Genomic DNA, 27,110 nt, shown 5'->3' with positions numbered 1-27,110 from the left:
TGGCTCCCAGATGTGGACGCCGACGCTTAACCCCTTCCCCCCCAGCCCCGCCTCCCCACCAAGGCCTTCCAGCCGGAGCCTAACCAGCTGCAGGGGGCGTCACCTAGGTGAGACCAGCTTGGGAGGGGGCTCCGCGCCAGCCACCCCTGACCCACACAGGCTTTTCTTGCGCTAGATTTTACCAGTATCCCTTCCAGCTAAGGCTACGGACACAAAAACGCACGTGTGCATAAACACTGCCTCCCACAAAGAGCGGCCTGAACATATACGTGCGCCAGCACATGGGGTCATGTACATTCGTGCACACTAAGATTCAGATGTGTAAACGCACACGCAGGACCCCCGTATATGCACACCCGCGTGCATATTCAGAGCACGCATGTAGCCACATCCTCGAGTCAAACAGAACATGTACATAGAAGACAGGCATTTGTGCACGCACAAGGTCATGAGGAGGTGTGGGGCACGCTCCTGAACACACATAACAGTAGCCCGGGTGCAGATGGAGGAAGAAAATCATGCACCCACACCCCCGCTCCCCCACAGGGGGTCAGACACTCACGCACAGAAGACTGGCCCCAGATATACAAGCACACAGCCCACAGGCTTTAGGGGCACTTTCCCCCTGCCCACGGTACCCAGCACTGCCTGTCCAGGGTCTAGCCCTACCAAGGCTTGACTCCAGGAAAGAGGAGAGGTCCCCAGGTGGGCGGCCAAGAGTCTTCAAGCTGCAGCAGCTGAACTCCAGCTGTGCTGGACCCCCAGCAGGGTCCCCACCCCCACTCTGCATGGACCCTCAAACAGGAGGGAAGAAAAGTGAAGGAGACAGCAGGAGACCAGTGACTGAGAAAAGCCACAGGTGGGGAGGAAGGGGGAGGCGTGGGGGGTGCAGGCGGGCTCCTCACTCTTTAGGAAGGATACTCCTTTTTGGGGCCTGCCCTTCCCCTCTGGGACACAGAAAGCAATGGGCTGAGGAAAGGAGTCTGAGCCACTGTTTTCCCAAGACAGGGATCCCTCTGCAAAGGGAAACCTAGAGAGCCCCCCAGCACTCAAAGGAGATACAAAATAACCCTGAGAGATGCTCCCCCGCCAAGGAGGGCCCACAATCCCAGCAAAACAAGGCCTCCCTCTCATGGCCAGCTGGGAGCTCCTAGTAGAGAACAGCATCACTGGCAGTGAGAAGAGACTACCTGCATGCAGACTGGAACTGGCCCAGCCCCTGACTCCTCTTCCCCTCCCTGGCTGCCCTCCACCCCCTTGATCCCCAGGGGAGCTCCTCCCACAAGCACGCTCTCACCCAACTCCATCCGAATCACACTGAAGGGTAATCTGGGGCACCGCTCCTGTTTCCATTGTGCAGATGAGGAGACTGAGGTACAAAAAGGAACTTGCCTTGCCCAAGGTCATGCAGATTCTGACCCAGAGGCCCATCCTCAACCGCCCCCCCTTCACTCGAATCAAACATTTGCACTCAGTACCACGCTGCTTCCTTCTTCTCCCCCTCAACAGAGCACATGGGACAAACACCACCCTTGCCCAGAGCTGCAGGGTTGTGGGTGGGGCCAGGACATGCCAGAGAGAGATCAGAGAAGACAGGGGGAGGGGGGAGCTACACACATGGCCTCCAACCCCACCCCAAGCATGGTGCCCACCTGCCCAGCAGGCACAGCCCGGTGACTCAGCTGCATCCGGGGGAGATGCCAGGGCAGTGACTCACCTACCGAGAAGAGCTGAGCCTGGCACCTTGCCAGCCCCAGGACAGAAGTGACTTAGTCACCAAGACTGTGATGCCCAGCAGGCACAGCCCAGGGATTGGGGACAGGGGCAGGCTGTGTCCTCCATGGTTACATGCGCCCCCTGGTGAAGAACGGGCATCCTAGGGCAAGCCACAGCTGTACTCGTCCCTGTCCCCTCATCACTGCCCACCCTCAGCTTGCCAGGCCCTGTTCTAGTGCAGACAAGTTCTGTGAGACCCCTAGGCTGCCCTGCCCCCCTGCAGCCTGCCCCCTGCCATCATTCACCACCCACTCTCCCACCAGCCCCACCTCCTCCTGCCACCCAAGTCGTACCCAGGCTGTGCGGCTCCTTTAACATGTCCTGGCAGCACCTCCTGCCCCCACAGCCCCTCTCCACCCCCAACACACACGCATGCACTCACACACACTTCTGCCAGCCCTGCTCCTGCCAGCAGCTGCTGAAGCTGTTGAACAGGAGGGGAACTGGGAGGGTGGGGTGCAGGGATTGGGTTACCAGAGACTGGTGGGGTGGGCTGTCACCCAATCCCTCCCCAGCTAGTTCTCCCTGGGCACAGCCTCCCTTACCCACCTGCTTCCCCCTACCTCTGTCTGGCAGCCTACTGCTCTCTAAGCCCCTCCACCCCCACTCCACCCAAGCTAGAAAATAAATGGTCAAGGGTATTTGTCATGCTAAGGCCAGCCCAGTATATGAGAGAAAGAGAGAGAAATGAGAGGGACAGAGGCAGCGATGGACAGAAAGAGTTATTCCTGAGCTCAGCGCTCTAGCTACAGCCACTAGGTGTGTATATCACTGTATGTGGAGCCGGAAGGGGACTGAGTAACTCTCTAAGTCCCAGGAGAATTGGGGGGGGGGGCGGCAAGGGGAATGGACTAGCTGAGCAACCTCAATCCATTTGCACTACTGATTTCTCACACAGTGCAGCAGGCCTGATGGCAGGGACAGGATAAATCAGTCCCCCAGAGACATAGAGACTGAATGGAGAGGGGGGAGGGGCTCCTGCACCACAATTTGTGGCCCAATGTGCCAGGCTTGGAGGGGAGGGAGTAGGCAACAGAGGAATAGGAGACAGAGTGGCAGGAGGCAGAGTGGGGGAGGAAATGTTGGATTCAAGCCCACCCAGAACACCTCCTTCCAGCTGGATCTGAAGCTGATTGAAGGAAAGAAGGTGGGGGACGGAAGCACCACGTTGGACTCCCTAGGCAGGGCCCTGAACAACTCCAGGGGGCACCATTCTCAGTCTATGTGCAGCGTGGTGGCCCTGGGGATGAGACTGAGGCAGGAGACTAAATTCCGAGGGACCGTAACTCTCCCCTGAACTTTCCCCTCTGGAAGCTCAACCAGCCGCTCTGCCCCCAGCCCTTAGAGGAGGGCTTGCCCCTGACTCGTGACTGGAAGCCTCTGGTAATCTACCCCCGCTTCTGCCTGCTCCCCTCCTTTCTTGGAGGCACTGGCAAACAACCAGAATGACCTCCATGGAGCCAGATGGGGGCTCTGGAGAGCCTGCAGAACTGCATCCTAATCCTTGGTCTGTCCTTAACTCATCTCAGGACTCTGGGCAAATCCGGGCCCTCTCTGGGTCTCTAAGCTGAGTGAGACAGGAGGCCCCTTCCCTGAGGTGTCTCTAAGCCCAGGCTCGCCAGCCTGTGAGCCTGCTGGCAGCTGCCCAGCGCCTCGATTCACACCAGTGGCCACAGGCCACCTAAACAAACCCCAACCCTGACCTCCTTCCAGCCTGGACACAGGGCTCTCTCCACATAGTGGAGACTTATAAACAAACCAAGCTGGGGTTTACGGGAGACGCTGCATAAACAAGCAGAGAAGGAAACAACCAGGTCCTCCTTGCTGCGGTAGGGGAGGGAGACACAACCAGGTGTGGTAAGGGACCCTGAAGAGAGAAAATCGGTGCCAGGGGTCCAGGTTGGGGCCCCAAAGCAGCCTGATAACTGCTTGAATGTCCTAGTCCAAGGAACATCCCCCCGCCCCCAGTCAGGCCTGTTTGCTCCTCTGTAAGGGGGAGGGATTGTCTAGGTGGTCTTTAAAGCCCTTTCCAGTTCTGAGTCTAGCAGGACAGAGAACCCACTGAGGGGTCCCCAGGATTCCTCCACCCAGCCCAGCCCATCTACCTGGGTCAGGACCCTCTCTGCCAGGCCCTGCCCCAGCTCAACACGTGCCTCTCTGCCCTGTCTTCTGCCCCTCTGGCTCTTCCTCACCCCTCCGCCTGCCTGCTCACCCTCACCTTGGCCAGCCCCTCTGCTGCCCCGTGCTTTTCTGCACGTCCCTCCTGCCAGGGGACAGACCAACTAAAAATAGTCCCTGCAGCCTTTCTCGCCCACAGCTGCCCAAAGAGCAGGAAATGAGGGGGGCAGGGAGGCCCGTGTCTTGCTCTCCCCCACAGACTCCCAGCTCCAAACCAAGTCCAGGACTCCAGCCTGGGGCGAGTGCCAACCTGGCCATCTCAGGGGCATCCCACACCCCTTCCCTAGGGGGAGGCCTGCCCATAAGTGCCTGCCATCCTAGAGAGGTCCCTGCCCTCCGAGACGAGGGGAGCGGAGGCAAGCAGTCTAGAGGGAAACCTTCCCAATTTCTGACAAATCAGTGCCAACCACATTGTGGGCACTGAGAGGGCAGGGCCTGGCTCCACTGACTGGTCTTTTGAGGGCAGAGGGAATTGGCAAGGGGAAGTTTGTGCTGGTTTCCTTCATCCTGGCCCAGCTGGAGAACAGACAAAATAGTGCCCCAGTCTCAATTATGCTAATCCTCTGTTCCCCAAAATGTGTGGGTACAGATATAGGGGTTTTGATGGCCACCCCCAGATACCATGGGGAAAAAAAGCTTAAGAGAGTAGCAGAAGATCTTGGCTGCCCACATGTAAGGGTGGAAGCCCGGAGACGAGAACCAGGCCATACCCGCCAGGCGGGGCATGGGCTGCCCCCAAGCTGAGTCAGAGGCTAGGAGGGAGGTGTTGGGGTACACGGTGCCAGGGGCTGTGGTGCCCCCACCCCTATCCCACCTGGGATTCTTGACACCTCCCAGCTCAGGGAGAGGGCCCTCCCCACACAGGAGGAAGGAAACCAGCTTAGCGACTCTCTGGAGGCCTGCTGCAGGCGGGAAACCCAGGAGTCCTGGCGCCCAACCCAGAGAGTGAATGAGAGAAATACCTTGGAGGGGAGAAAACAGCCCAGAGTGAGGCAGACACATGGTGCCCCCAGTAGCTCCCAGATGTGACCCATAAGGGGGAACGGGCCAAAGGGGCTGGATGGGGAAAGTGAACAAATTTCTGAACAAGAGGAGAAGAAAATAGGGCTGTGGGAATGGGGGAGGGGGCAGGGCCAGCCTGGCTCTCACCTGCTGTCCTCTCTTCCAGGTCACGGTCAGAGATAGTGTTATTAAGGCCAGCAAAGATCAAAGAGGTCCTGGGGTCCTGGGTGGATTTCCCCTTCCCCTAATCTTCATTCCTAGCCTCCTCTGTTACCCCTTCCCTGGGGCAAAGCCAAGCAGGGGCGTCCGTAGGCCCAAGGTGGGGCCTGGGAGGCCTGGACAGTGCCAGGGGCAGCCCTCATACCATCCTCCCACTGGCTTCCCTCCCGCCTGCTCTCAGCCGCCACACATATCTCAGCTGTCCAATCCGATTAGGGCCCCTGTCCAGTGAGCCGGACAAGGAGGCCACTGGGCAGGGGAGAGACAGGGACAAGGACGCTGAGCAGGAATGGCAGAAGGAAGGTGGAGACAGGGCTCAGGCGAGGTGTGGAGCCCCAGAGGAAGAAAAGCCTGGTAGAGAGATCTGTGCTCTCTGACCACAGGCTCTCTGGCAACAGCCACTACCTGCATTAGGGTAATTCTGCAGCCCCTGGGGCAATAGCCTGCTCGATGGATTCTGCCATCCCACAGATGGGCAAGGATGGGGAGAAGGAAAGCCAAAGCAGAGAGACTGACCTAGATTTAGGAAAAGAATCCCATCTTAGAACCCCCACTTCCACCCCAGCGGACACTACCATTTGCACCGCATTTGATGATACACTGTCTTACGGGGTCTTTACGAAAGTGTCCCCATCAGGCAAGTGGGGCTCGCTACCAATAGCCATTTTTACAAATGAAGAAACTGAGGGAGATAGTCTGAGACATTAGTCTGCTGTCTTCCTGGTATTGGCCTCACTGAAATAAATTCCTTTTTTTGTCTCACCGAAAAAAAAAAAAGAAAAAAAAGAAACTGAGGCTTCAGTATAAATGCACACAGCTACTCACACTCAGAATCTCTACTTCACTTCCTGGGTCAAGAGCAGAACTAAGTTTGAAGTCACTCCATTATCCCCCCTTTCCTACAAAACCAACCCTTAGGGGATCCAGGGAGTCACAGAGACATGCAAAGCACACCCCACACCTAGATAGAGTTCACAGATGGGGACATGCTGCCCAGTCCACCACAGAGAGCTAGAGGGGTTCCCCCAAGGTGTGACCAGTCCTTCCTACCACTCTCCTCCCCAGTCTGCTATGCTCAGAGGCAATATACACACATTCACACAGTTACTCCAACAAGTCATACACCCCTCCTGCAAACTCACTAAGCCAGAATGAAATGCCCTAGATCTTCAGAGAGCAGGCTTTGTCAGCCCCCAACTGGAGGGGAAAATAAGCCACTGTAAACAGTAGGTGCCATTCAGCCCTTTCCCAGAGAGCCTGCAGGAGAGCAGAAGCTTCGGGGTAACACCGGGAGCCTGAGGCTCTGAAAGCCAAGGAGCCCAGGGAGCTGGCATGGCTGGGTGGCCTCCCAGATCTGGTCCACACCCCCTTCCCCAGCCATCTGGGCTGAGCCTGTTCTGGCCTGGGCCACATTCTGGGATCTCTCCCCTTCGATGCACGCAGCCACCTTTATCCAAAGCTTGTAGATCTTAAAATCACATGGTCTACACACACACACACACACACACACACACACACACACACGGCGGGGTGGGGGTGTTCTTTGCAATAGGTGCTGAGGTATTGGCAGGGACGGGGGCTCTAAGCTGAAAGAACTTTCCCTAGAGGAACAGGTCACCGAAAACTGCTCACAACCTCCACTACCCTCCAGCAAAGCCTTAGCCGCCCAAGTGTGAGATGCGCCTGGAAAGGGGCATCAGTTCCCCTACAAGGAGAGCAGGGAGTTGGGGGGCAAACCGAAGTCCCAAGCTCTTGGGGCGGGGAGGCCAGGAGGAAGAGAGACAAATCCCCGGGGGAGGCTCAGGTCCCTCTCCTGCTGCCTCCACTATCATCCCAGCACTGCAAATTCTCCTGTCGAGGTGAGGTGGGGGAAGGGGCACTAGGCAATACTGCAAAGGAGGGTGCAAGGGCGTGGGGCCTCGGCAGACCTTCCTCCCTCTCCCCCCCACTTTCCATTCTTAGCGTGAGATCGGGGAATGCCTGGGAGAGAGTGCGGGAAGGACGCTGCAGGCTGCGGGGGCTCCAAGCTCTCAGACACCCCACTGTTCCCAGGCTCCCACCTCCCAGGACCACAGCGATCAGTGGGGGAGGAGGGATGGGGAAAGCCTGAACGGGCAAGAGGAAATCGACCAGATCAGCAGCGGAGAAGCTTGGCGGAAGGCGGCCGAGGGGGAATTGGGAAGGGGTGTGCGCGGTCCTACCTGCTCAGGTGTGTGCTGGCAGGGGGGCGATGGGGTTCCCAGGAGAACCGGGGAAGCCCTCTCAGCTCGATTCAGGATTCCCCCCTGCTTCTGGGTTAGGCTGCTGCAAGAAGCACGGGTTTCCGTTGGGTCCTAAAGGCCACTCACCAAACAGTAGGCTCTCCCCGCCCTCTTCCACCAGCCCAGACTAGGTCAGCGGGTGCAGAGCTGACTGATGCGGGGGGCGGGGGGCGGGGGGCGGAAGGAACTCACCGTGAGAAAGCAGGGTGTCTCAGTCATGAGCTGGGGACCGGAACAGTCCTCAGACTCAAATACACAGCACATGGATGACTTTAGCTGAACATAGGATAATATTTGACAAGAGGAAAAGGACGTTTCCTCTTGCCTGCCCCTGGCAGATGATTTGGGCTTTGGTGCTGAAGATGGAGGTTAAGATTTCCTTCCTTACCATTCCCATTAAGCCACTTAGCTATTGAAAATTTGGGGATGGAGTCATTCATTTGGGCAGGTGTTCCCTCCTATCCCGCCTCTCAGACATAGCACAATCTCCCCATCCCTCCTCACTATTCCTAAGTACCTAGGAGGCCACCTAGGGCAGGGGGCGTTTTCCCCACAAATAAAAGGACAATGAGAAACTGGTAGAGTTTCATATCCTGGCTGGGGTGTGTGTACCTGGGAGTATGCTGAAGTGGGCAGACATGCACATACAGGTGAGAGCGTGAACGGGTGGAGCTGAGGGGGCTTTGGATTACATCCTTCACCAGAAATGACGATTGTCAGTGGAAGGACAAGATGAGATGCAGAACTCAGGGGTCAAACCAGCGCCGCTATCCAGCCCTTAATAGATCGTGAAACTTAACCAGAATGAATACAGTAAAGAAGAGTATTTTCCCAGCTACCATTTGGGATAAATAGCAGCAGTGCTGCCTCTCAGCACAATTAGATCAGCTTCAAGGTTACAGACCCAGTTTAGGATAGGTGATCTTCCCGAGTAGCTCAAAAGGAGGCGCTTGGGTTTGGGTTTGGTGGACCGGGAAAAGGAGGATGGGAGGGCTGGGGAGGGCTGTTGTGAGAATATTTTGCAAGGCCACTTGCATGTATCTCCGGCAACAGCAGCAGAGCAGGGAAAGTGTCATGGGGTGAAGGGCCACAGCAGGACGGGAGGTAGTGTCGTCAGGGGCAGATCGGAGGGCAGGGAGAAAGCGCGGCCTCTTCCTAGAAGGGGAGAGGGCAGCAGCGTTGCATCTACCTCTTTCCCCTCTTATAGGGAAGACTGAGGAAAGGAGCTAGACAGGAAGGATGGAGGCCCCAGGGTGGAGTCCATGGGGTGAGCTCAGGTCAAGCCTTTCTCCCTAACGTGCCTCAGTTCCCTCCCAGCTGTTAACCAGGGCTTTTGGTTCTTCCCAGGCAGTTAATGAGTGTTTACAAAAGAACTTGGAGATCCTCAGATCTCAGCTGGGCCGCCACTACAGTTATAAAGCCCAATAAGGGCGAGTGTTATTTGGAGAGGGGAGGAGTAGGGCAACAGGGAAACAGACTCCTCTCTTACAAACTAAGGATAAAACCGAGCTCAGAGAGGAGCACAAGCCTCAGCTGCCACAGGATATCCTTGGGCCCAGGGACGGAGGTCATGCACCCCAGGACCTCCAACCACCACCACCAAAGGCTGGCCTCCAGCTAACTGCAGGCAGAACCCAGACTAGCAGCTGGTCTTCATTAACTCCAGCTTTTTTTCACCCCCCACCGCGAACCCAAGGCTTCTACTGGCCTGAGCTAGAGGGGGCTGCCCTAGCCCGACCTTGCAGCTGACTCTGAGGCTGGGGGCAGCGCACCAAAGGCCAAGTTACCGGCTGCAAATAAAGTTGAAGCAAGATTCCCTTTCCCCATGGGGAGCAAGGAGAGAGGAAAGAAAGGAGTGTGGGGGTGAGAGGGTGGAGGTGGGGGAATTTAGGGCAAACAGCAGGCAGTGAAGTCAGCTGGATTGAGGCCCAGAAACCCCCACACCCTGGGGCCAAGTCTTACTCCAGCTCTGCTTTCAGCTTGAGTCTTGGCTAGGCCCCAAACTAGGGAAGGCCCTGGCTGCCCCTTTCCGCCTCCCTACCCCCACCCTTATTAAATACACATTTTATCTCTCAGCATCTTCATTATCTTAACTGAAGGAGACAAGCGGTGGATGGCGGCAGCGGAGAGCGCGTCGGAGAGGGGGGCGGTGTGGGGAGCAGGCGCACCCTTGTTATAAAGTGCTGATCTAGCTCTTTCAGGCAGTGTGGGAAACAGAGGAGGGATCAAAGACAGGGAGGCTGATTCAGAACTCAATTAGAGCTTTTTTAAAAAGGAGCTGGCTCTCTCCTTTCCCTAGTCTTCAGACAACCTCTACCCAGGCCTCTTGCACCCAATTAGCTTCTACTGCCAGTGCCTTGGGGCTGGGGTTGAAAAGCTAGGGAGGCCAGAGGGCACACCTTCTCCCCCTACAAATCGCACTTCTGAGAAGAGGAGACCAGTGCTGTCTGCAGCTTGAAAAAGATGTCCCAGAGGACACCTCACATTTTCAGGAGGAACCTGAGATCACCACTTTCCTCAAAAGTTAAAAAGTGAGACACCAAAGGTGTGTTCCTCCCTGATCCCTCACCAAATAGAGGCACAGCTTCCGGCCAATCCCTAAGGACTCGCGCTAACATCCAGACGGGTGCCTGTAAGTAGGACTCTCTCCCCCCAAGCCCGAGGCTTCCTGGGAGCAGCGTGGAAGTTGCCTCAAGCAAAATGCCACTACATCAGAGGAGCGATTGGTACGCATCTGTGAGACCAATAAACGCTCCACAATGTGTCAAGACACATCTTTTACAGGGGCCTGCTCCACCTCCGTGCAGAAACACCAGCAATGTTTACCTCTTGATAACTGGCCTCCACATGGAGGGAAAGGCAGCGTCTTCCTTGGTTCATTTATCTGTCCATTCAACCATCGTTTACTACATACCTACCTGGTACGGACACTGTACTAGGTGCTGGGGACAGACAAATGCAAGTAACATCTCAAACTTGGCTCCCTCATTAGTCAAGGCAACACCTCTCAATAGATATTTTTTTGAAGATCCTCACAAAGTATCTCAATCCTAAAAGGGCACTTAATAAAGGCAGGGAGCAGAGGCACCTGAGTGGCTCAGTCAGTTGGCGTCCAACTTCAGTTCAGGTCATGATCTCACGGCTCCTGAGTTCAAGCTCCTTGTCAGGCTCTGTGCTGACAGCTCAGAGCCTGGGGCCTGCTTCAGATTCTGTGGTCTCCCTCCCTCTCTCTCTCTCAAAATAAATAAAACATTAAAAAATAAATAAATAAAGGCAGGGAACAGTGGATGGGGGGTGGGTAGCATATAGAGCTCTGCCAATATTTTTGATCTCTGGGTAGCTTGGACCTCACACACTCCTGCCAGTTAGTTATCTAGCCACAGGCAAGTCTTCACTGAGCCAGAAATGTCAGCAGCAGCTCTGGGGTTGAAACACACCAATTTTATTGTGTCTATGTTCTTTCCATGGCAATACCCATCAACACTCTATGGAAGCTTAATCTGCTTCTGTGCAGAAAAATAAATCAGGATATAGACACACACCCCACCACCTTCAAGAGGAAGAATGTAGGTCAGCATCTTTGCCACTACTCTATGTGAAACAGGCTATGATCCTGGCAAAAACTAGTAACCACAAGTCCGGCCCCTCCCTCTAAAAATCCCACTACCTTCCCATAGCTCTCAGCTTCAGTGAGAAACGCCAGCAAAGAAAAGGACTTTCTTCCTCCTCTCAGTCTGCTCCCTGGCTGTCTGAATTACACTTAAGACTTCACTGACAAACATACATCAGCTTTTGCTCCCACAAGGGCAGTGGAAGCCGAGCAGGGACTCTAAGTCTGCTTCACGCATCACTGACAGAACCAACCCTGTTCCAATTGCTGAAGTCTTAAGAGCAAGCAATGACCTAGAAATTGACAGTGGGGGGAGAACTGAAGGAAAGGAAACTAACAAACCAGTACACAGAAAACTCTGTTTCCAAATACCAGGGGAAAGGGAGAGAAAAGAGGTAGAGGGGAAAGAAATTTGGCCCTTTAGAATCTGCAGATGCGACCCTGGCTCAGAGCCACGGAGGATACGTAGCAGCCCCACTGCGAGTCAAGCCATGTTCCTGACTCAAGCCCTACAGTTAAGAGAAAGGCGCCAAGCCTCAAACACAACGAGGTGGGGAGGCCGCTCCTTTTTGGGCAGGATCCTACTGTGGACACAGAACAGACAGCAGCTGCCCACAGTGTGGAAACAAACTGTAAAGCAGTCACGTCTCTTAAGGCTGCAGCATCCAATAAAATGTAATTTAAATCAAGCCTCGCATCTGTTCTCAATCCCATTCAGTCTCTGCTTTCCATCAGCCTTCGGACAATCTTCGCAATTATGCTTGTTAACCCTTGTAGACCCAGACGCTCTCGGGCTTCTAGGTACCGAACTGTGTTTTCCACTCACCGATGACCCTCAGAGGGAGGGAGTGGCCTGGTGAAGGTGAGAAGGCGAGATCGACATTCAGACTCTCCTGTACAGACTACGCTCTGCCACACCCACCGGTGGGTAGTGCTCATTTCAGAGGGCTCTCTCTCTGCGTGTCCTTCTATCCCATACCATCTGCTGTGGCCCAGATCACATTGCAAGGATACAGTGGGCAGCATGAATGAAACAGTGGCCATCAGATTATTTGTACAATATCAAGTTCCCAAACTCAAGTACCGTCCGAGAGGCAAACGAGCTCAGGGAGAAGCACAGGCTTGGTCACTGGCTCGCAGACCATTCACTCGCATTCCAGGCATCTGCGCGGGTTATAAAAGTATAGCGATCTCCCAAAGGGATCAAACTGAAGTTTTCTCCCCCTTCCCTCAAAACTACCCCGGCCCCAAGCCTGCAGTTTTAAGGCAGTCAGTGTTATACTGGTGCCCTCTGGTGTCCCTGTCACAAATTACCATTGAAGGCCATGGGAAACCAAATGCAGCAAAGGGGAGACTTGCGTGGCCATATGGATTAATTTATCTAATAAGGCTGGAAAAATGAGGTTCAGATGAAAATCCAACCCCAAACGAAAGCATCTGGAAACAAGTGGCTTCATCTGAGGGCTGCGAAGACTGTGGGACAGTTTGGGGTGAAATTTTCACATGGTCTTCTGAAAGTCTGAGCTCTCTTGAAATGTGAATGCTTAAAAAGACAAAGGATGCAGCTTGAAAATAAATATATTCACAATCCGTACAGTTACTGTCCCATTAGCACCCCCACAACCTTGGGAGTGCCCACGAAGCTCAGTGAGTCTTTAAAATGTCACAGTGTGGAAAGCACTTGCAACGTGAACACGGTATCCTCCAAAAAGAAAGAAATTCTTTGATCAAAGTGTCCTCTAGATCTCCACGTGGACTTGCTTATTTTCCTGCAACATCCTGTTTCTCTCTTCTTACTCTAGCCCCAAAGTTCTTTAAAATACGCCAATGTCTGAAGAAACTACGAGATACATACACAGGCACATCCCACAACATAAATCTTGTGTACTGCAATACAAGCCCGCTGGTTAGAGACACTCAAGGGGTGGAGGTAGTGAATATAATTTAAAAGGGTCTATTTGGTTATTTTTAATGCATAAAATAAGACCCCAAATTATTATTCTGCGCTAATATTCATGAATCCAGAGATTAAAATATATCAGTTTCACGTTAAAAAAAAAGGTCATATTGTTTTCAGACCTGAATGGATAAAGCCCTAAAATGAAGACTCCATAGCTCTCTAAACGCCAGCTGGATACTTTCAGCTAGGTAGCATTATTAGCATAAAAGAAAAGAACTTAAGGCAATCCAGTAGCTAAGATATTTCCAATTAAAGCTTTGTCTTTTAGAGCATACTCTACTTCCTTCTCTTCAATCTTCAAAGCCACCTGGAAAGAAGAGAAAAGGATTTTTCAGGGTGGAGAACTCACAAAAGCCAAGTTTTTATCACATACATTTTCTCCATGTTGAACTTTTGTCACAAGAGGCAAGTAACTTAATCACTGCTTTTTCTTTTTTTTAAACAAGCTTTCTAAAAAAAATTTTTTTTATGTTTTTTATTTATTTTTGAGAGAGAGAGAGAGACAGAGCATGAGCAGGGGAGGGCCAGCGACAGAGGGAGATACAGATTCCGAAGCAGGCTCCAGGCTCTGAGCTAGCTGACAGCATAGAGCCCGACGCGGGGCTCGAACCCACAAACTGTGAGATCATGACCTGGGCCGAAGCCGGACACTTAACCGACTGAGCCACCCAGGCGCCCCAAACACTGCTTTTTCAATGGCCTGCAGAAAATACCTCATTCATGCCACCTGTCCCATCCTCACAGATTTTTTTTTTTTTAGCGCTTATTTTTGAGAGAGAAACAGTGCAAGCAGGAGAGGGGCAGAGAGGGAGTGACAGAATCCAAAGCAGTCTCCAGGCTCTGAGCTGTCAGTATAGCTCAGATACAGGGTTAGAACTCATAGACCACAGACATAGATCATGACCTGAGCTGAGATCATGACCTGAGCCGAAGTCATGTGCCCCCCATCCTCAAAGATCATAAACTCTACTAAACAAAAATCAAATTGTTTACCTAACTGTGCACATATTTAAATCTTTAGCAAAAGATAAGCTCTCCAAAACAGGGCAATTAAAAGCATCATTACCAAGAAGCAGTTAGTTGTACCTTAGTGAGGCGGGTTTCCTTGTTTTTCTTTAATCCTAAAATGCCCCTGGCCTCCAAGAGCCCTGTAAGTGACAAACACTCTGACTGGTCCACAGCTGCCACCTGCTGTTTGCGACAGACGTTACTATAAGCCTCATATAACTGGGGGGAACAAGAAAGAACAAAAGTTGTTTAAAAGTTCGATCTTTTGTAACTTTACAAACTTAAAAAAAAAGGTGAGTTCACAATTGGAGAAGTTATCTGAATACCCCAATCCCTAATTTTCCCTCTTTTCAATAAAATCCTTGAACAGCCATACTGCAGACATTGCCAAAACCGATCCTGTGACGGAGGAGAGGAGCTCTGTATATTTCTTAGGGAGAGGAAGAAGTGAAGAGGAGGAGATTAATGGGAAATTCTCAACCACAACCCAAGGGAAATAAAGCCAGTTACCTTTTATATGGTACCAATATTTATTCTTACTGTTAAAAATCCATTTCTAATTTGTATCAGCTGGGGCATAATAGGCCTTTTGGATGATGTCTGCTCTGTAAAGCAGATTCTCAACTCACCTTCCCCAGAGTGACCTCTTTGATTTTCAGCTGCCTGGTCAAGAGCAGCAAAGAGCAGACCAAGATCTTCTGCTGAAGAGGGAAGGAATCTTGTGCCCCTTCCTGGCTCAAAGTCATTCTGTTACCATCAACTTCTGAGATGACTTGGGATATGTGAATAAGACCAACCCGCTTGGGAACCAGTGACTCAGAGGGTGATTTACCTAAAAAGTAAGTAAATCAAGCTTAACTAAAATTTAAAATATCATGTGCATTGAGACAGATGATATTAAGTTTTAGTTGAAGAAAATTCAAGTGCAGTTACGTGGTGGCCAAAGTGGAGGTTCCAACTCTGTAAACTAGAAGCCAAAGGATGAGAGACAATGTTATCCTCAGAAAGATGACTTAGGGGCGCCTGGGTGGCTCAGTCGGTTGAGCATCCGACTTCGGCTCAGGTCACGGTTCGTGGGTTCGAGCCCCACATCGGGCTCTGTGCTGACAGCTCAGAGCCTGGAGACAGCTTCGGATTCTGTGTCTCCCTCTCTCTATGCCCCTTCCCCACTCATGCTCTGTTTCTCTCGGTCTCAATAACAAATAAACATAAAAAATTAAAAAAAAAAGACAATGACTTGGAAAATTGGGTTTTCTTTTTTCTGGGCAGAACCATAAGCTATTCTGTCCTGTGGAATGCAATTTAATGTCAGGGGGACAAAATCCACCTCAGGAAAGAAGGACTAGACAGAGAACTACTGTATTCTGCCTTGGAAGTTCTTAGTAGCTTGAAGATTAAAAAAAAAAAACAAACAGGACCTTGAAGCAAGGATGATTGTGCCTGGTAATTAAGAAAGGAAAAAAAATCTTAAGAATTACCTAATACCTTGAATCAAATGGGTGGCTAAATGTGGACACTAAAGAGATTCCTACATAAGTCTTCTAGATAGCCTCCCCAAATGACCTTTGAGGTTTGGTTCACTTGACTAAGCTGATCTACAATAGAGCAACACTTGAGAAAATGTCATTGGATAGCTTAGCAGATAGCACCATCTCGGAGGCGGGAGGTTGGGGAACTGCCAACAAGATGCCTAGGACTATGGCCTCATTGTTTGGAGTCACATGAATTGCAAGACAGAGGAGGGATTTGCTCTGTAACAACCTTTGCCTAAGTTACTTCCTCGGACCATGTGCAGTCGCCCTGAAGCAATTTGCTTCTATTTTGTTATCACAAATGGGATGCTGCTGAGAACTAGCAGTAGTGGAGAAACTGGATCAAGTAGCAGAATCTCGAAGTTGAAAGGAATTGAGAAGTCTCCTCTTGCTTCCTACCCCAAACAATCCCAACCAGTGACCATCTATCCAGCTTTTGTTTGAATATCTTTAAAGCTAGGGAACCCACATATGTGTCAAAGAAGCCCAGTTAGTGCTATTTATTAGAAAGTGCCTTCTTCTATTTAGTTGAAGTCAGCCTCGTCTAGCTTTCTGGAGCCATTATAAGCTAATCACACATACCAGGGGTCAAAAGACAGGAATGAGGTTAGTCTAATAATTTAAGCCAGAAGCTTACAACCTCCTTTAGCTATGTGTGTGCCAGTGGTGCTCACAGGGGCACTGATAAACCAAAATGTTATTAGTTGGGGAAAAAACGGAATGATCTGAAAGTTAAAAAGAAACCAATAACCTAATCTATGCATTTGTGTATATATTGCCTACCATTAACCTATGCTCTGAGTTTGGCTACTTCTGAAATACTTCTATTGATTTTCTTTCAACAAATTGATGAAAAGGGAGGAAGGGAGAAAAGAGGAGAGGGGAAAAAAAGAAAAAAGAGAAAAGAAAAAAGAAAAGGAAGAGAAAGGAAGAAAGAAAGAGAGAGAAAGAAAAGAAAAAAAGAAAAGAAAAGAAAGTTTTCTGTGGAACTATAGTGCTAGAAACAATTTTGATAACTCTCAACCAGTGCAGGAAGAGGAAACAATCAGATCAGACTGTCCCGTTTCTAAAGATTAACACTGGATATTAAATACAGACAAGATACGTAGTTCAGGGCCATTTTACATCCGCCATGACTAAGAGAACAAGGCTAACGGAAAGGAAAATTAACTTTGTCATTTTTCAGACAGCCCACTGTAGCAATATCACGCTTCTATCTTCTCCCTCCTACACTTGTCTACAGGCTTGAGATATCCCGAGTTGAACTAAGATCCTCTCCCTGTCTGACTCTTATTTACTGGGCTTTCTTTTCACCCACATCAAGACCTAAAGTTCACGCAACACAAGAACCCAGAGAGAAGCTGATTAACCTTAGTGTCCACAATTTTCATTTCTAGAGCTTAGAGAGAAAACTTACTGTGACCCAGCATTGATGTAACACCCCGGGGAGCTTGTTTCCAGCAATGCCTGGACTCTAGTACTGACAGGCCAGACTCAGATGAAACTGACCAAAAACAGAGACTACAGAACAGGATAAGTGTGGATTTAACTATGTTCATTTCATCTTTCTATCCCTTTCCTCAGAAAAGTTAAGCTTCCAATTATAAAGGAAGACGGGAAGGAGATAAACTACTTACATTCAGACAGTGGTTTGAGGATAGTCTGGCTTTTGACATCTGACTCTACAATTTCAATAGCTCTCCTATAAAAAAAATTTTCAAAAATTAATTTAGGCTGGGCCAAACACCACACCAAACCACCAAGTTCAAAAACAGACACATGTTTTATAATATCAAAGCCCCCAAACAAAACTGGGTTATGTGTCAGCTAAAGGGGACTTAATCGCCTTGAAATAATTCATGGACCAGGGAATTTGAGAAACTTCAACACTATATGGTTTCCTCTTCTGGATGCCAAGTAGGTCATCATACAGGAGGCCAGTAACATTTTGAACCAGGAAAAATGTCATGAATAGGAGAGAGGAGATGTGGGTGGGGGACTGACTACAGAGAGCCAGGACCACCCAAACACACGGACCTGAAAGGGGAGTCCTCGGCTACATATACTATGACATGTGTAGGCTAAACCACACCACCCTCCATGACAATTGTTCATAGCTGTAGTCTTTACCCAAGTAGTTTGCTGACTAGGGGAAACTTTCAAATCCAGGATCATGCCGTTTAGCAATAGGCAGAGCTTACTCTCCCACTGCTGTCTCCAAAGCACTTTGCCCACAGGAAGTCATAAGCCAGACCTGGATCTTTTGCATGGCAGTAGGGGGAGGTTGGACCAGCGGGCCAGCACAGCAAGTATCATTTTAATGGACCCAGTGTCCCTACTGGGAAGGAAGAAATTTCATCAGTCAGCACAGAGGCTTTCCCCAGCAGGAGGGGCAGAGGATGGGAAGGGAGAGAGAGGTCTGGAGTGCAACTGTGGGGGACCACCAACAGGAAGAAGGGGTGCTCACAAAAGCAAAGGAAGGAAAAAAAAGTCTAAAGGCAAAGATGGTTCAGGTCCATAAATAAACCTGCTTGAGACCAGCTAATGGAAAAGTAAACTGGAGTCTTTTTTAATACAAATGTAATTAACCAATCTATAATCACCACAGGGAGTGCCAGCAACATCTCATTTGTTTCTCCCTCTGTAGGTAATGGACTGATAATGTTTCAGACATTAACACGGTGGAAATGCAGAGCTCCCCACTGAGAAACAAGTCCTCCTTTCTGAGTGTAAAAAGTGGCAGAATGCAGCCTCTTAAGCCACATTCACTTGAGTTACATGAGACAATTAACAGCATTTCTTTTTTTTAATAAAAGCAGCCGACAGTGCCATAACTCACCTGCAAACATCTAGTGCTTTTCGAACATCTCCTGAAACAGCAGAGACTTTTCGGGCACAGAACTGAATGGCAGCATTGTCCAGAACCTGATCTCTAGATACCTTTGAACAAGACACAGGGAACGACAAAATGAAGTATAAGATTCCCCCTCTGTGTAATTTAGGTCCATGACATAAATATTTTCATCTTAAGTCTAAACTTGATTGGCCACCCTTTAGGCTTTAAGAGATGCCTTTTTTGCTCATAAGTAAATAGAAATTTCACACATTTAAGCGTTCTGTAAGCATGTGGTTGAGGCTCATGAATAAGAAAAAAGGCAATCAGAAATTAAGCAAAACTAAACTAAAATCTACTTGGTCATTTTCAAGAGAAAAAGTTTCTTCATAGCCCATATTTTTTAAAGGCCATTTAAAAAGGATTGAGGGGCACTTGGCTGGCCCAGTCAGAACAGCATGCGACTCTTGATCTTGGGGTCATGAGTCTGAGCTCCCCATTGGGTGTAGAGATTACTAAAATTAAATAAACTTGAAAAAAAAAGAGGAAAAAAACCCAGTATTGAGTGATTCTTCTCTTATTTTTATTCCAACACTGAGGCATCCAATAAATGGAGGCTTGGGTGGAAAGTCTTATAAGAATGTTCTCACTATGGCCCACTGGAACTCCCTGCTCAGGAAAGCAATCTAAGCAAAAATATTTTAGAATGACTGTTAGGCTTCCCCACCAGAGGTGATCCAAGGGATACAGAATGTAGTACAGTAGGTGGCACTTACCAGATCAAGCCGATCCTGTAAGATAGCGGCTATCTGATTTTTGGTATAAGGTGGAAAGTTCAACAGCCGTGGCTTACATTTTTCTCTAGCTTGAAGCCTTGGCAGAATTCTGTCTGTGAGATCCAGGGTATTAGCAATACCTGAGGAGGAGATAAATACTACCAATCATCACGGCCAAATCACCCAAAAGGGAAACTAAACCCTTAGAAAGCTCAACAAGATTTCCGGTTAATCCAGAATTCTAACTGTTGCTTCTCTCTTGCCACCCCCCACCCCATAATTACTAGGTAAGATGTACACAGTGCTCTTAGAATGCTCTGTTCAAGGCAGGTTTAGAATTGTTCACTGATAAATAGGATCAGATAGTCCGAAAATCAACTGTCTCTGAAATGAAGTATTATGGCATTTCTATTCAGACTTAACAAAACTGATTTTAGGTTAAAACTACTATTATTTTATAGTAACTAATTTTGATAAGAAAGTAGAAAGCTGGCTTAACATGAAATAGGTGATAGATAAGATGAAGAGATTAAAAAAGAATTCTTTAGAACCATCCTATAACACTGAACTGAACTGTAAAACTGAGCACTAACCAATCAGCACCAGCCGAGAATTGCTTAGCCACGGCCATTCGAACAGCGTGTACAGCACATCCTGCCCTTTGCTGTCCAGCTGATCCACTTCATCCAGCACCAACACACTACACAGAAAGAGAAGCAATTAGTATCCATGTTCACCCTCTTTTTTTTTTTAATGTTTTATTTATTTTTGATACAGAGAGACAGAGCATGAGAGGGGGAAGGGCAGAGAGAGAAGGAGACGCAGAACCGGAAGCAGGCTCCAGGCTCTGAGCTAGCTGTCAGCACAGAGCCTGATGCGGGGCTCGAACCCACGAACATGAGATCTGACCTGAGCTGAACTCGGAGGTTTAACCAACTGAGCCACCCAGGCGCCCCCCATGTTCACCTTCTTAACTCTCCAATCTGTGAGATCTGGGCTGACTCCGAGTCACATTCATACAGCTGACACCAGCTTGAAGGTCACAAGCTGTCCTCTCTCCAGTCACTGTTACAATGATACCCCCACCATCACACAAATGTTAACATACAGGTTTTTCCAGCAATTATGGCTCAGTCAGTTGAGCGTCCAACTTCGGCTCAGGTCATGATCTCAGGGTTCGTGGGTTCGAGCCCCGCATCGGGCTCTGTGCTGACAGCTAGCTCAGAGCCTGGTGCCTGTCTTCAGATTCTGTGTCTCTCTCTCTCTCTCTCTCTCTTTCTCTCTCTCTGCCCCTCCCCTGATCACAGTGTCTCTCTCTGTCTCTCAAAAATAAATAAATGTTAAAAAATTAAAAACAAAAAATACCTTTTTTCCAATTTACAGTTAGAAGGTGTATTTTTTCCTCTCCTCTTTCCCTTTGAGCATATGTAACTACCTCTTGGACAGCAAATATAGGAAATGTTCTTTTTTTGTACAAAACTGATAAATTTAAGAGACCAGACTATGGGTTTGTGGGCCACAGACCTTGCAGATTTTTACAGAGCCAACATGCCGCAGTCATACGTACATCATGGGGCCCTTCTCTGCAGTCATCCGGTTTTCCAGTTTCTTCATCATGTCCTTCCCAGCTGGCCTGGATACTTCTTCCTGACAAATCTCCTGAGCAATAGCTGGGAATACAGCCTGGGCACTCCTCAAGGACATGCAATTCAGCACGATCGTTTTAAAGCCTTTCAGTTCCTTCTAGAAAAATGCAAACATGAGAGATATTTTGCCCTCAGATAAAGGTTTGACGGGACTTAAAGTGTCTCTGAGTTAACTGTATGTAAGAGAGTAAGCTCTACTTTTACTTAGAAAGATTTAGACAATGAAACTAAAAACATCTTATTTGAGGGGAGACTTCAATCTCCTAAGCAAGCCTACTCTTTCTTAACCCTTAATAACCAAGTGTCATTTTAGCAAGAGCTTCATATTTCAGATTCTCCGTGTACCTTGAGGTCTTGCAGAATACGGCTTAAGCACGCAGTTTTTCCAGTTCCTGGAGGACCAGAAAGATAAAGACTTCCAGCTTTTTTCCCACAGATGTGCTCCCTCAGGAAATTCCTGATGACATTCATCTCCTTTTCCCTGGCAGGCAGCCGATCTGGGACAGCCGTATTCAGGACCAGCTTTGCTTGCTGGTAGCAAGTACCTGTGTCAGACGTGAAAGGACAATTAGATACAACAGAGGTGACTCAGAAGATCCACTGAGTTTCATCTGGAGTCACCAGCCTTGTTTACGAGGCGGTACTAACAGCTGCCTCGTAAGAACGAACCTTCTTGCTTGAACAGTCTCATACACGCAGATTCTTTCTCCAGTGGACATCTCTGCTCAGAATTTGTTGTAATCTCTTGACTTTTTCGAACTGGGGAATGTACTTTGTTTTGGTGAACTCTGGCTTGTTCTCTTTTGCTAGGAGACTTGATTGTCAGCTGACTGTCAAACACCAACCTGCGCCCCTTATGTGTGTGTGAGCGAGGGGGGCCGTTCTCTTTCTTGCCTTGCTTTGGTGGAGAACAGGGTGGTAAATGAGGAGTGTTGCACAGATTATCATCACCTGAAATAGATTAAAATCAAAACATGGTTGTTCATAGTACTGAATAGTAAAAGGACCCAGAAGATCTCTGCTTTTCCCAGCAAGAGTCAAATTTCCAGTCAAAACCACCAAAATAAAATGCCTCTCAGCTAGAAGCAATTATTGGCCACCAGATGGCACCACTGAATCTTACTACTATTTGGCAGAAAGCAAACGGGTTTAGTGGGATGAAAATTCTAAGATTCTTCTAAAACAAGGGTATCTCAATCTTGGCACCATTGAAATCTTGGACCAAATAATCCATGTGGCGAGCTTTCCTGTGCATTGTAGAATGTTCAGCAGCATCCCTGGCCTTTATCCACTATGCCAGTAGCACTCCCTTAGTTGTGACAACCAAAAATGTCTTCAGATACTGCCACATCACCCTTCATTTAAAAATATATATACATATATAAAACAAGAAAGGATTACCAACTCCTGTTCTAAAACAAGAATATCACCTGCTTCTATTAATTTCACCAGCAATGAGGTGAAAGCTTCAAAATACTATACAAGTTACTATAGGTAACCGCAACTCGTTCATGGGTTCGAGCCCCATGTCGGGCTCTGTGCTGACAACTAGCTCAGAGCCTGAAGCCTGCTTCAGATTCTGTACCTCCTTCTCTCTCTGTCTCTCAAAAAATAAATAAAATTAATAATAATAATTTTTTATTTAAAAAATTAAATAAATAAAACAATGACAACTAAGTTCAAAATTAGGGAATTGAAGACCAGAACTGTTCAGAAAGTGATCTCAACAAGGGGCTTAACTCTGAAGTTCAGTAAATGAATTTAGCAACTATTTTGAAAAGAACCAAAGTGAACAGAGTGGTCTTTTTTTTTTTTTAATAGTTTAAGAACACAGGGGTCTTAACTGAACTTAAGCAGCAGCTTCAAAGGACTAGGCATCTTATTGTTGAGGGAAAAGAGGTCAAGAGCTACCAGTCACAGGGCACCTGGGTGGCTCCATCAGTTGAACATCTGACCCTTGATTTGGGCTCAGGTCATGATCCCGGGGTGGTGGGACTGAGCCCCGAGTGGGGTTCCATGCTGAGCATGGAGCCTGCTTAAGATTTTCTCTCTCTCTCTGTCCCCTCCCCCACTCACACATGTTCTCTCTCTCAAATTAAACAAAAAAAGAGCTACCAAGCAATAAGTTGTACTTTTATTAGCTTACCAAGACGTTTTCTGGGGCTGAGAGGCAGAATTTTTACACAAGAACGGCCTGAGGCCTGGACATTGGTCAGTTCTAGTTTGGTGTAACCAGAAGTTTTAGCTTTGTCCAATGTCCGAGATGGCTTCTTTTTTGGAAAACTGATTGTAGCCTGTGACTGGGATCGAGTTTGAGGCATGATGGCAACTCGGCTGGGTACAAAACAAGAACAGGGCAGTCTGTCAATATGTAAAAATGAAGGGAAAATAGCTAACATGGCATTTGCGTAACCAAACGATGATCAACATTTCATAAGTAAATTGCAACAATACTTTAGCATTCAGTTCTACTTCAAGTCCAAATAGGAGCAATAATAACAAACACTTGCTGTCTACTTACTATGCTAAAACGCTATTCTAAGCATTTTACTTTAAGGAATTTCTACACCCAGCGTGGGGCCCTGACTCACGACCTCCGAGATCACAAGTCGCATGCTCTTCCGACAAAGCCAACCCCGGGGCCCTTAGGCACTGACTCATTTAAGTTTTACACCCTAGAGGTCGGCATTCTTACTCTCAATTTACAGAGGAGAACACTCAGAGGCCCAGCAAGTCAGGCATTCTGGCTCCAGAGCCCAAATTCTTAACCACTTGAGTGATGCAGTAAAAAATTTATCTTAACTGACTTCTACAGGACTTCTAATTCCCTCACTCCGGGTACGGGGTGTGTCTTTATCACCAGCTTAGCCCAGCACCCTGCCACATTTACAGGCTTCCCTCCGCCCTGCACTCAGCCCCTACGCCACACCCTCTCAGTTCCATTCGGAAACATCTCCCTCCTTCGACATTCAGCCCCTTTATTCCACGCAAGACTGCCAGGCTACTCCCTTCCCTGATCCCAACCCCAGACCTCCGGCGATCCGAGCTCTTCTCCCCTCATTTCACCTCGAGCCTCTTGGGAAGCAGCGGCCCTCGCCGTAGACGCTCTCCCAACTCCGCTGGCTCGCAGACCCTAGGCAAGCCTCTCCACTCCACCTCACAAGGCTGAGTACCTCAGTGCCGGCTCTTTCTCACGTCTCTCGCACACGGCTTCTGGAATCCTTCAAGACAAGTTCCGAATAAACTACACACCAGCTGCAGTAAAGCCCAGTCGCGCTCGCGCCAAATCTGCAAAGCCGCAGCTTTCCCGCCTCCCGCCAAAGTCCGACCAGGCTTCTGATTGGCTGGCGCTAGAGCGCCGCGCGCCCTGGCCCACGCCTCCTTCATCCCTTCCAATCCAGTCGGAAGGACCACAACCAATAAGAGAGCCTCAGGTCTCAAAGCCACTGTGAGGTCACGCCCACCGAGCCCCGAGGGATTCTACATCCGGGGCCTCCGGCGGAAAGACGCAAGGTTGCGGAGAGAGCGATTCTGGGTAAGGCAAACCGAGCCGGCCGCAAAGGACTGCGGGAAGTGTAGTCTTAGCTGCAACGCGACTCGGCTTCCAGGCTCTTCTTTTCTGTGGGAGGTCTAGAGATGTGGTTGCCCCTTCTCCCTGGCGCACGAACCCATTTTCATTATCCTAATGGTATGCATTTTCAGAGAGCTACTACATAATACCCATCATGGGGGAGGGGGGGGTTGGTTCTGGATGCCAGGCATGATACTAGGCGCTTTACTTAACTAATGTTCAACCCTGCAAGGCACAAAGTGAATGTGCAAAGGGTCAGAGGTCATAGCATCTTGGTGTCAGTGAAGAGACTAGGGCCCAGACTTCCTGACACTCAAACCGAGGTTTTTTTTTGTAAAGCTCTACACATACGTAAGTATATACACTACACTTCAATCGCAGTATCTCCCTGATTTGTGTTTCAAAGAAGAAATAGGGCACCTTTGTTTTGTTAAAAATATCATGTTCACCTTCTTATCATTAATTCCCTTAATCCACACCTTGTGGGGAGCTGAGAGAATTATGGACTCTTAATTTTAAAACCTTGCTTTATGGCTAAACACTGGGGTCTCAGGGCCAGAGAAGACCGCTATAGAAGAAGAGGCAAGCTGAGCTTTTAATGAAAAATATAAATTAGAGGAGTAATTTACAGGCCAGCTTTTAAAGCTAATAACCTAGCTCAGGTTCCCCTGAAAGCCAAAACCCAATTCTAGGTGATGGCAAACATTTATCTTTCATTCTTCAGTTTCAAATGAAATAGAGCAATCCATGACACTGAGAAATAGGAAAACAATGCTATTACAATCGTCAGTTAATTGTAATTAGTTCATACAGGAGATAAGTGCAAATACTGAGTGTTTAAGTGTACACCAGGCACTGAGCTCAAATATTTTACCCATTATCACCTTATTCTCCCTAGCACCGCATTAAATTGGTGTTTTCTTTTTTTTTTTTTTTAACATTTATTTATTTTTGAGAGAGACACAGAGCCTGAGAGGCGGAAGGTCAGAGAAAGAGAGAAACACAGAATCCACCGTAGGTCCCAGGCTTTTGAGCTGTCAGCACAGAGCCCGACATGGGGCTCGAAACTACACACTGTGAGATCATGACCTGAGCTGAAGTCGGACACTCAACCGACTGAGCCACCCAGGCGCCCGTAAATTGGTGTTATTTTCATTTTTCAAAAGAAGAAACTGAAATAGAGGGGTTGAGTAAATTTGCCCAAGGTCACACAACCAGTAATGTGGAAGAACTGGCATTTGAACTCAGAAAGTCTGACAGGAGATCAAACTCTTGACCACTTAAACACAGGGGGAGATATTAGACAGATGCTAGTCCTAAGTAAGAAGCCTGTGTACTTCTGAATAGGAAGGGATGGGGTGCCTAGTTGGCTCAGTTGGAAGAACATACAACTATTGATTGATATCCAGCCCATGAGTTCAAGCTCCACATGGGGTGTAGAGATCACTTAAATAAAACTTTATAAGTAAATAGATGGTGAAGGAGCACATCTTGGAAAGGCTCTCTAGAAGCTGAAAACTCTAAGTGAAGAGACTAGCTGCCGTGAATGGAAAAAGTTACCATAGAATGGAGGCTTTTCCATCTGATGGTATATTTCTGATCTCTTAATAGAGTGATAGAACTCAGGAAGCAACCTTTACTATTTATATAGTTTGATAACCTGGGCACCTAAAAACTGTCCTTAACAACCTGAAATGGTAACGTGTGTCTAGCCAGCTTTAAGGAGTAGTGGCAAACAACCTCCCTCAGTGAACAGTGGACTTGAGGGAGCCCAGGAAGCAATGAGTCCCTAGTATATACATCCTGGAGCCTATGAAAACACTCACCAGGAAGAAAAACAATGGTCCAAGATAAGCCTACAAGACTAAATGACCACTGTGGAAGCAGGCAGAGAATCAAAGAATGTCCAGACTGAAAGGTCTCTAAAAGGCTACCTACATGAAGCTCTCCCTTTCCGATACTACAGGAACATGCTACACTGCACATGCCGCCAGACCGGTTCTCGCTTCTGTGCCTCTGTCCTTGCTGTTTCCTCTGTCTGGAATGCCACACACCATCCTCCTTCCCTGGCTAACTGCCATAAAGCCTTTTCTCCTGGCACCTGTCCTGAAGTGTTCTAGTAGACTCTGAGCTCCTTGGAGGCAAAGACTGTGTCCTATTCATCTTCATATTGTAGGTGCCTGGCACAGAACAAAGTATGCCAATACATGCTTGCTGCAAGAACGGACAGGACATTCCTGCCAAATGGAGAGCCACCTTTTTCACGAACATTTTTTTGTGGCTGGATAGCATACAGTCCTTTAGCTTTCACACCCCATAACCCAGGAGTGGAAAATCTAATTACGTGTAAAAACGATCCAGACTGGGCTCCAGTGATGTCATGATGTCAGACGTGAAGCATGTCCCTGCAGTTCTCCTCTGGGGTGGTTAGGATCCTGAGGTTGACGTTTTCCTTCTCTTGCCTCGGTCTGCAGGGCCAGGCAGCATCCTTGCATCTGTGGCTGGGTGGGGCCCGGAAATGCTTAAGCAGGCACATTCACAGTAAGCAGTTGTGTCTCAGTAATCATGAGAGTTGATACACTAGAGTCCTTATCACCTGCTTAACTGATAACACCAGAGCATGAGGGAAGGAATCAAATCACACTGGAAGGACCCATCCAACACCCTTGTGTGTGTTCACGCGCACACACACACAGACTAGCAATACCAACCCAATAGACAGAGAAAACCTTACAGGG

General features: G+C 48.7%; 2 protein-coding genes across 5 annotated transcripts in view; both read right to left on the bottom strand.

Annotated features, from left to right (window-relative positions):
- Nucleotides 1-7,466, bottom strand: part of RARA (retinoic acid receptor alpha) — a 43,419-nt gene extending 35,953 nt beyond the window's left edge. The window contains exon 1 of one of the 3 annotated variants that reach the window (XM_029928605.1): nucleotides 7,377-7,466. The gene's annotated coding sequence lies outside the window, so the exon portion shown is untranslated. Of the gene's footprint in view, nucleotides 1-1,297; nucleotides 1,381-7,376 lie in introns of those variants that run through there. The other 2 variants (XM_029928606.1, XM_029928603.1) reach the window with 2 other exon arrangements.
- A 3,391-nt stretch (nucleotides 7,467-10,857) lies between these two features.
- CDC6 (cell division cycle 6) lies at nucleotides 10,858-27,095 on the bottom strand. 2 transcript variants are annotated; one of them, XM_029929302.1, is made up of 13 exons: nucleotides 26,717-27,095; nucleotides 23,868-24,022; nucleotides 22,948-23,135; nucleotides 21,471-21,752; nucleotides 21,147-21,346; nucleotides 20,723-20,898; nucleotides 19,749-19,855; nucleotides 19,156-19,295; nucleotides 18,386-18,486; nucleotides 17,184-17,248; nucleotides 14,644-14,846; nucleotides 14,093-14,233; nucleotides 10,858-13,313 (listed from the first exon to the last, which is right to left on the bottom strand). In XM_029929302.1, the coding sequence occupies exons 3-13, from the start codon at nucleotides 23,120-23,122 to the stop codon at nucleotides 13,224-13,226; spliced, it is 1,680 nt and encodes a 559-aa protein (XP_029785162.1). In that variant the 5' UTR covers nucleotides 23,123-23,135; nucleotides 23,868-24,022; nucleotides 26,717-27,095; the 3' UTR covers nucleotides 10,858-13,223. The 2 variants fall into 2 exon arrangements, with proteins under 2 accessions (XP_029785162.1, XP_029785163.1); XM_029929303.1 differs by lacking the exon at nucleotides 26,717-27,095 and having other exon boundaries at nucleotides 23,975-24,105.
- Between the last annotated feature and the right edge of the window lie 15 nt (nucleotides 27,096-27,110).

This window comes from Suricata suricatta, chromosome 17, assembly GCF_006229205.1.
Source record: "Suricata suricatta isolate VVHF042 chromosome 17, meerkat_22Aug2017_6uvM2_HiC, whole genome shotgun sequence".
Classification (NCBI taxonomy): Eukaryota; Metazoa; Chordata; class Mammalia; order Carnivora; family Herpestidae; genus Suricata; species Suricata suricatta.
This window is presented reverse-complemented; position numbering and strand designations above follow the sequence as displayed.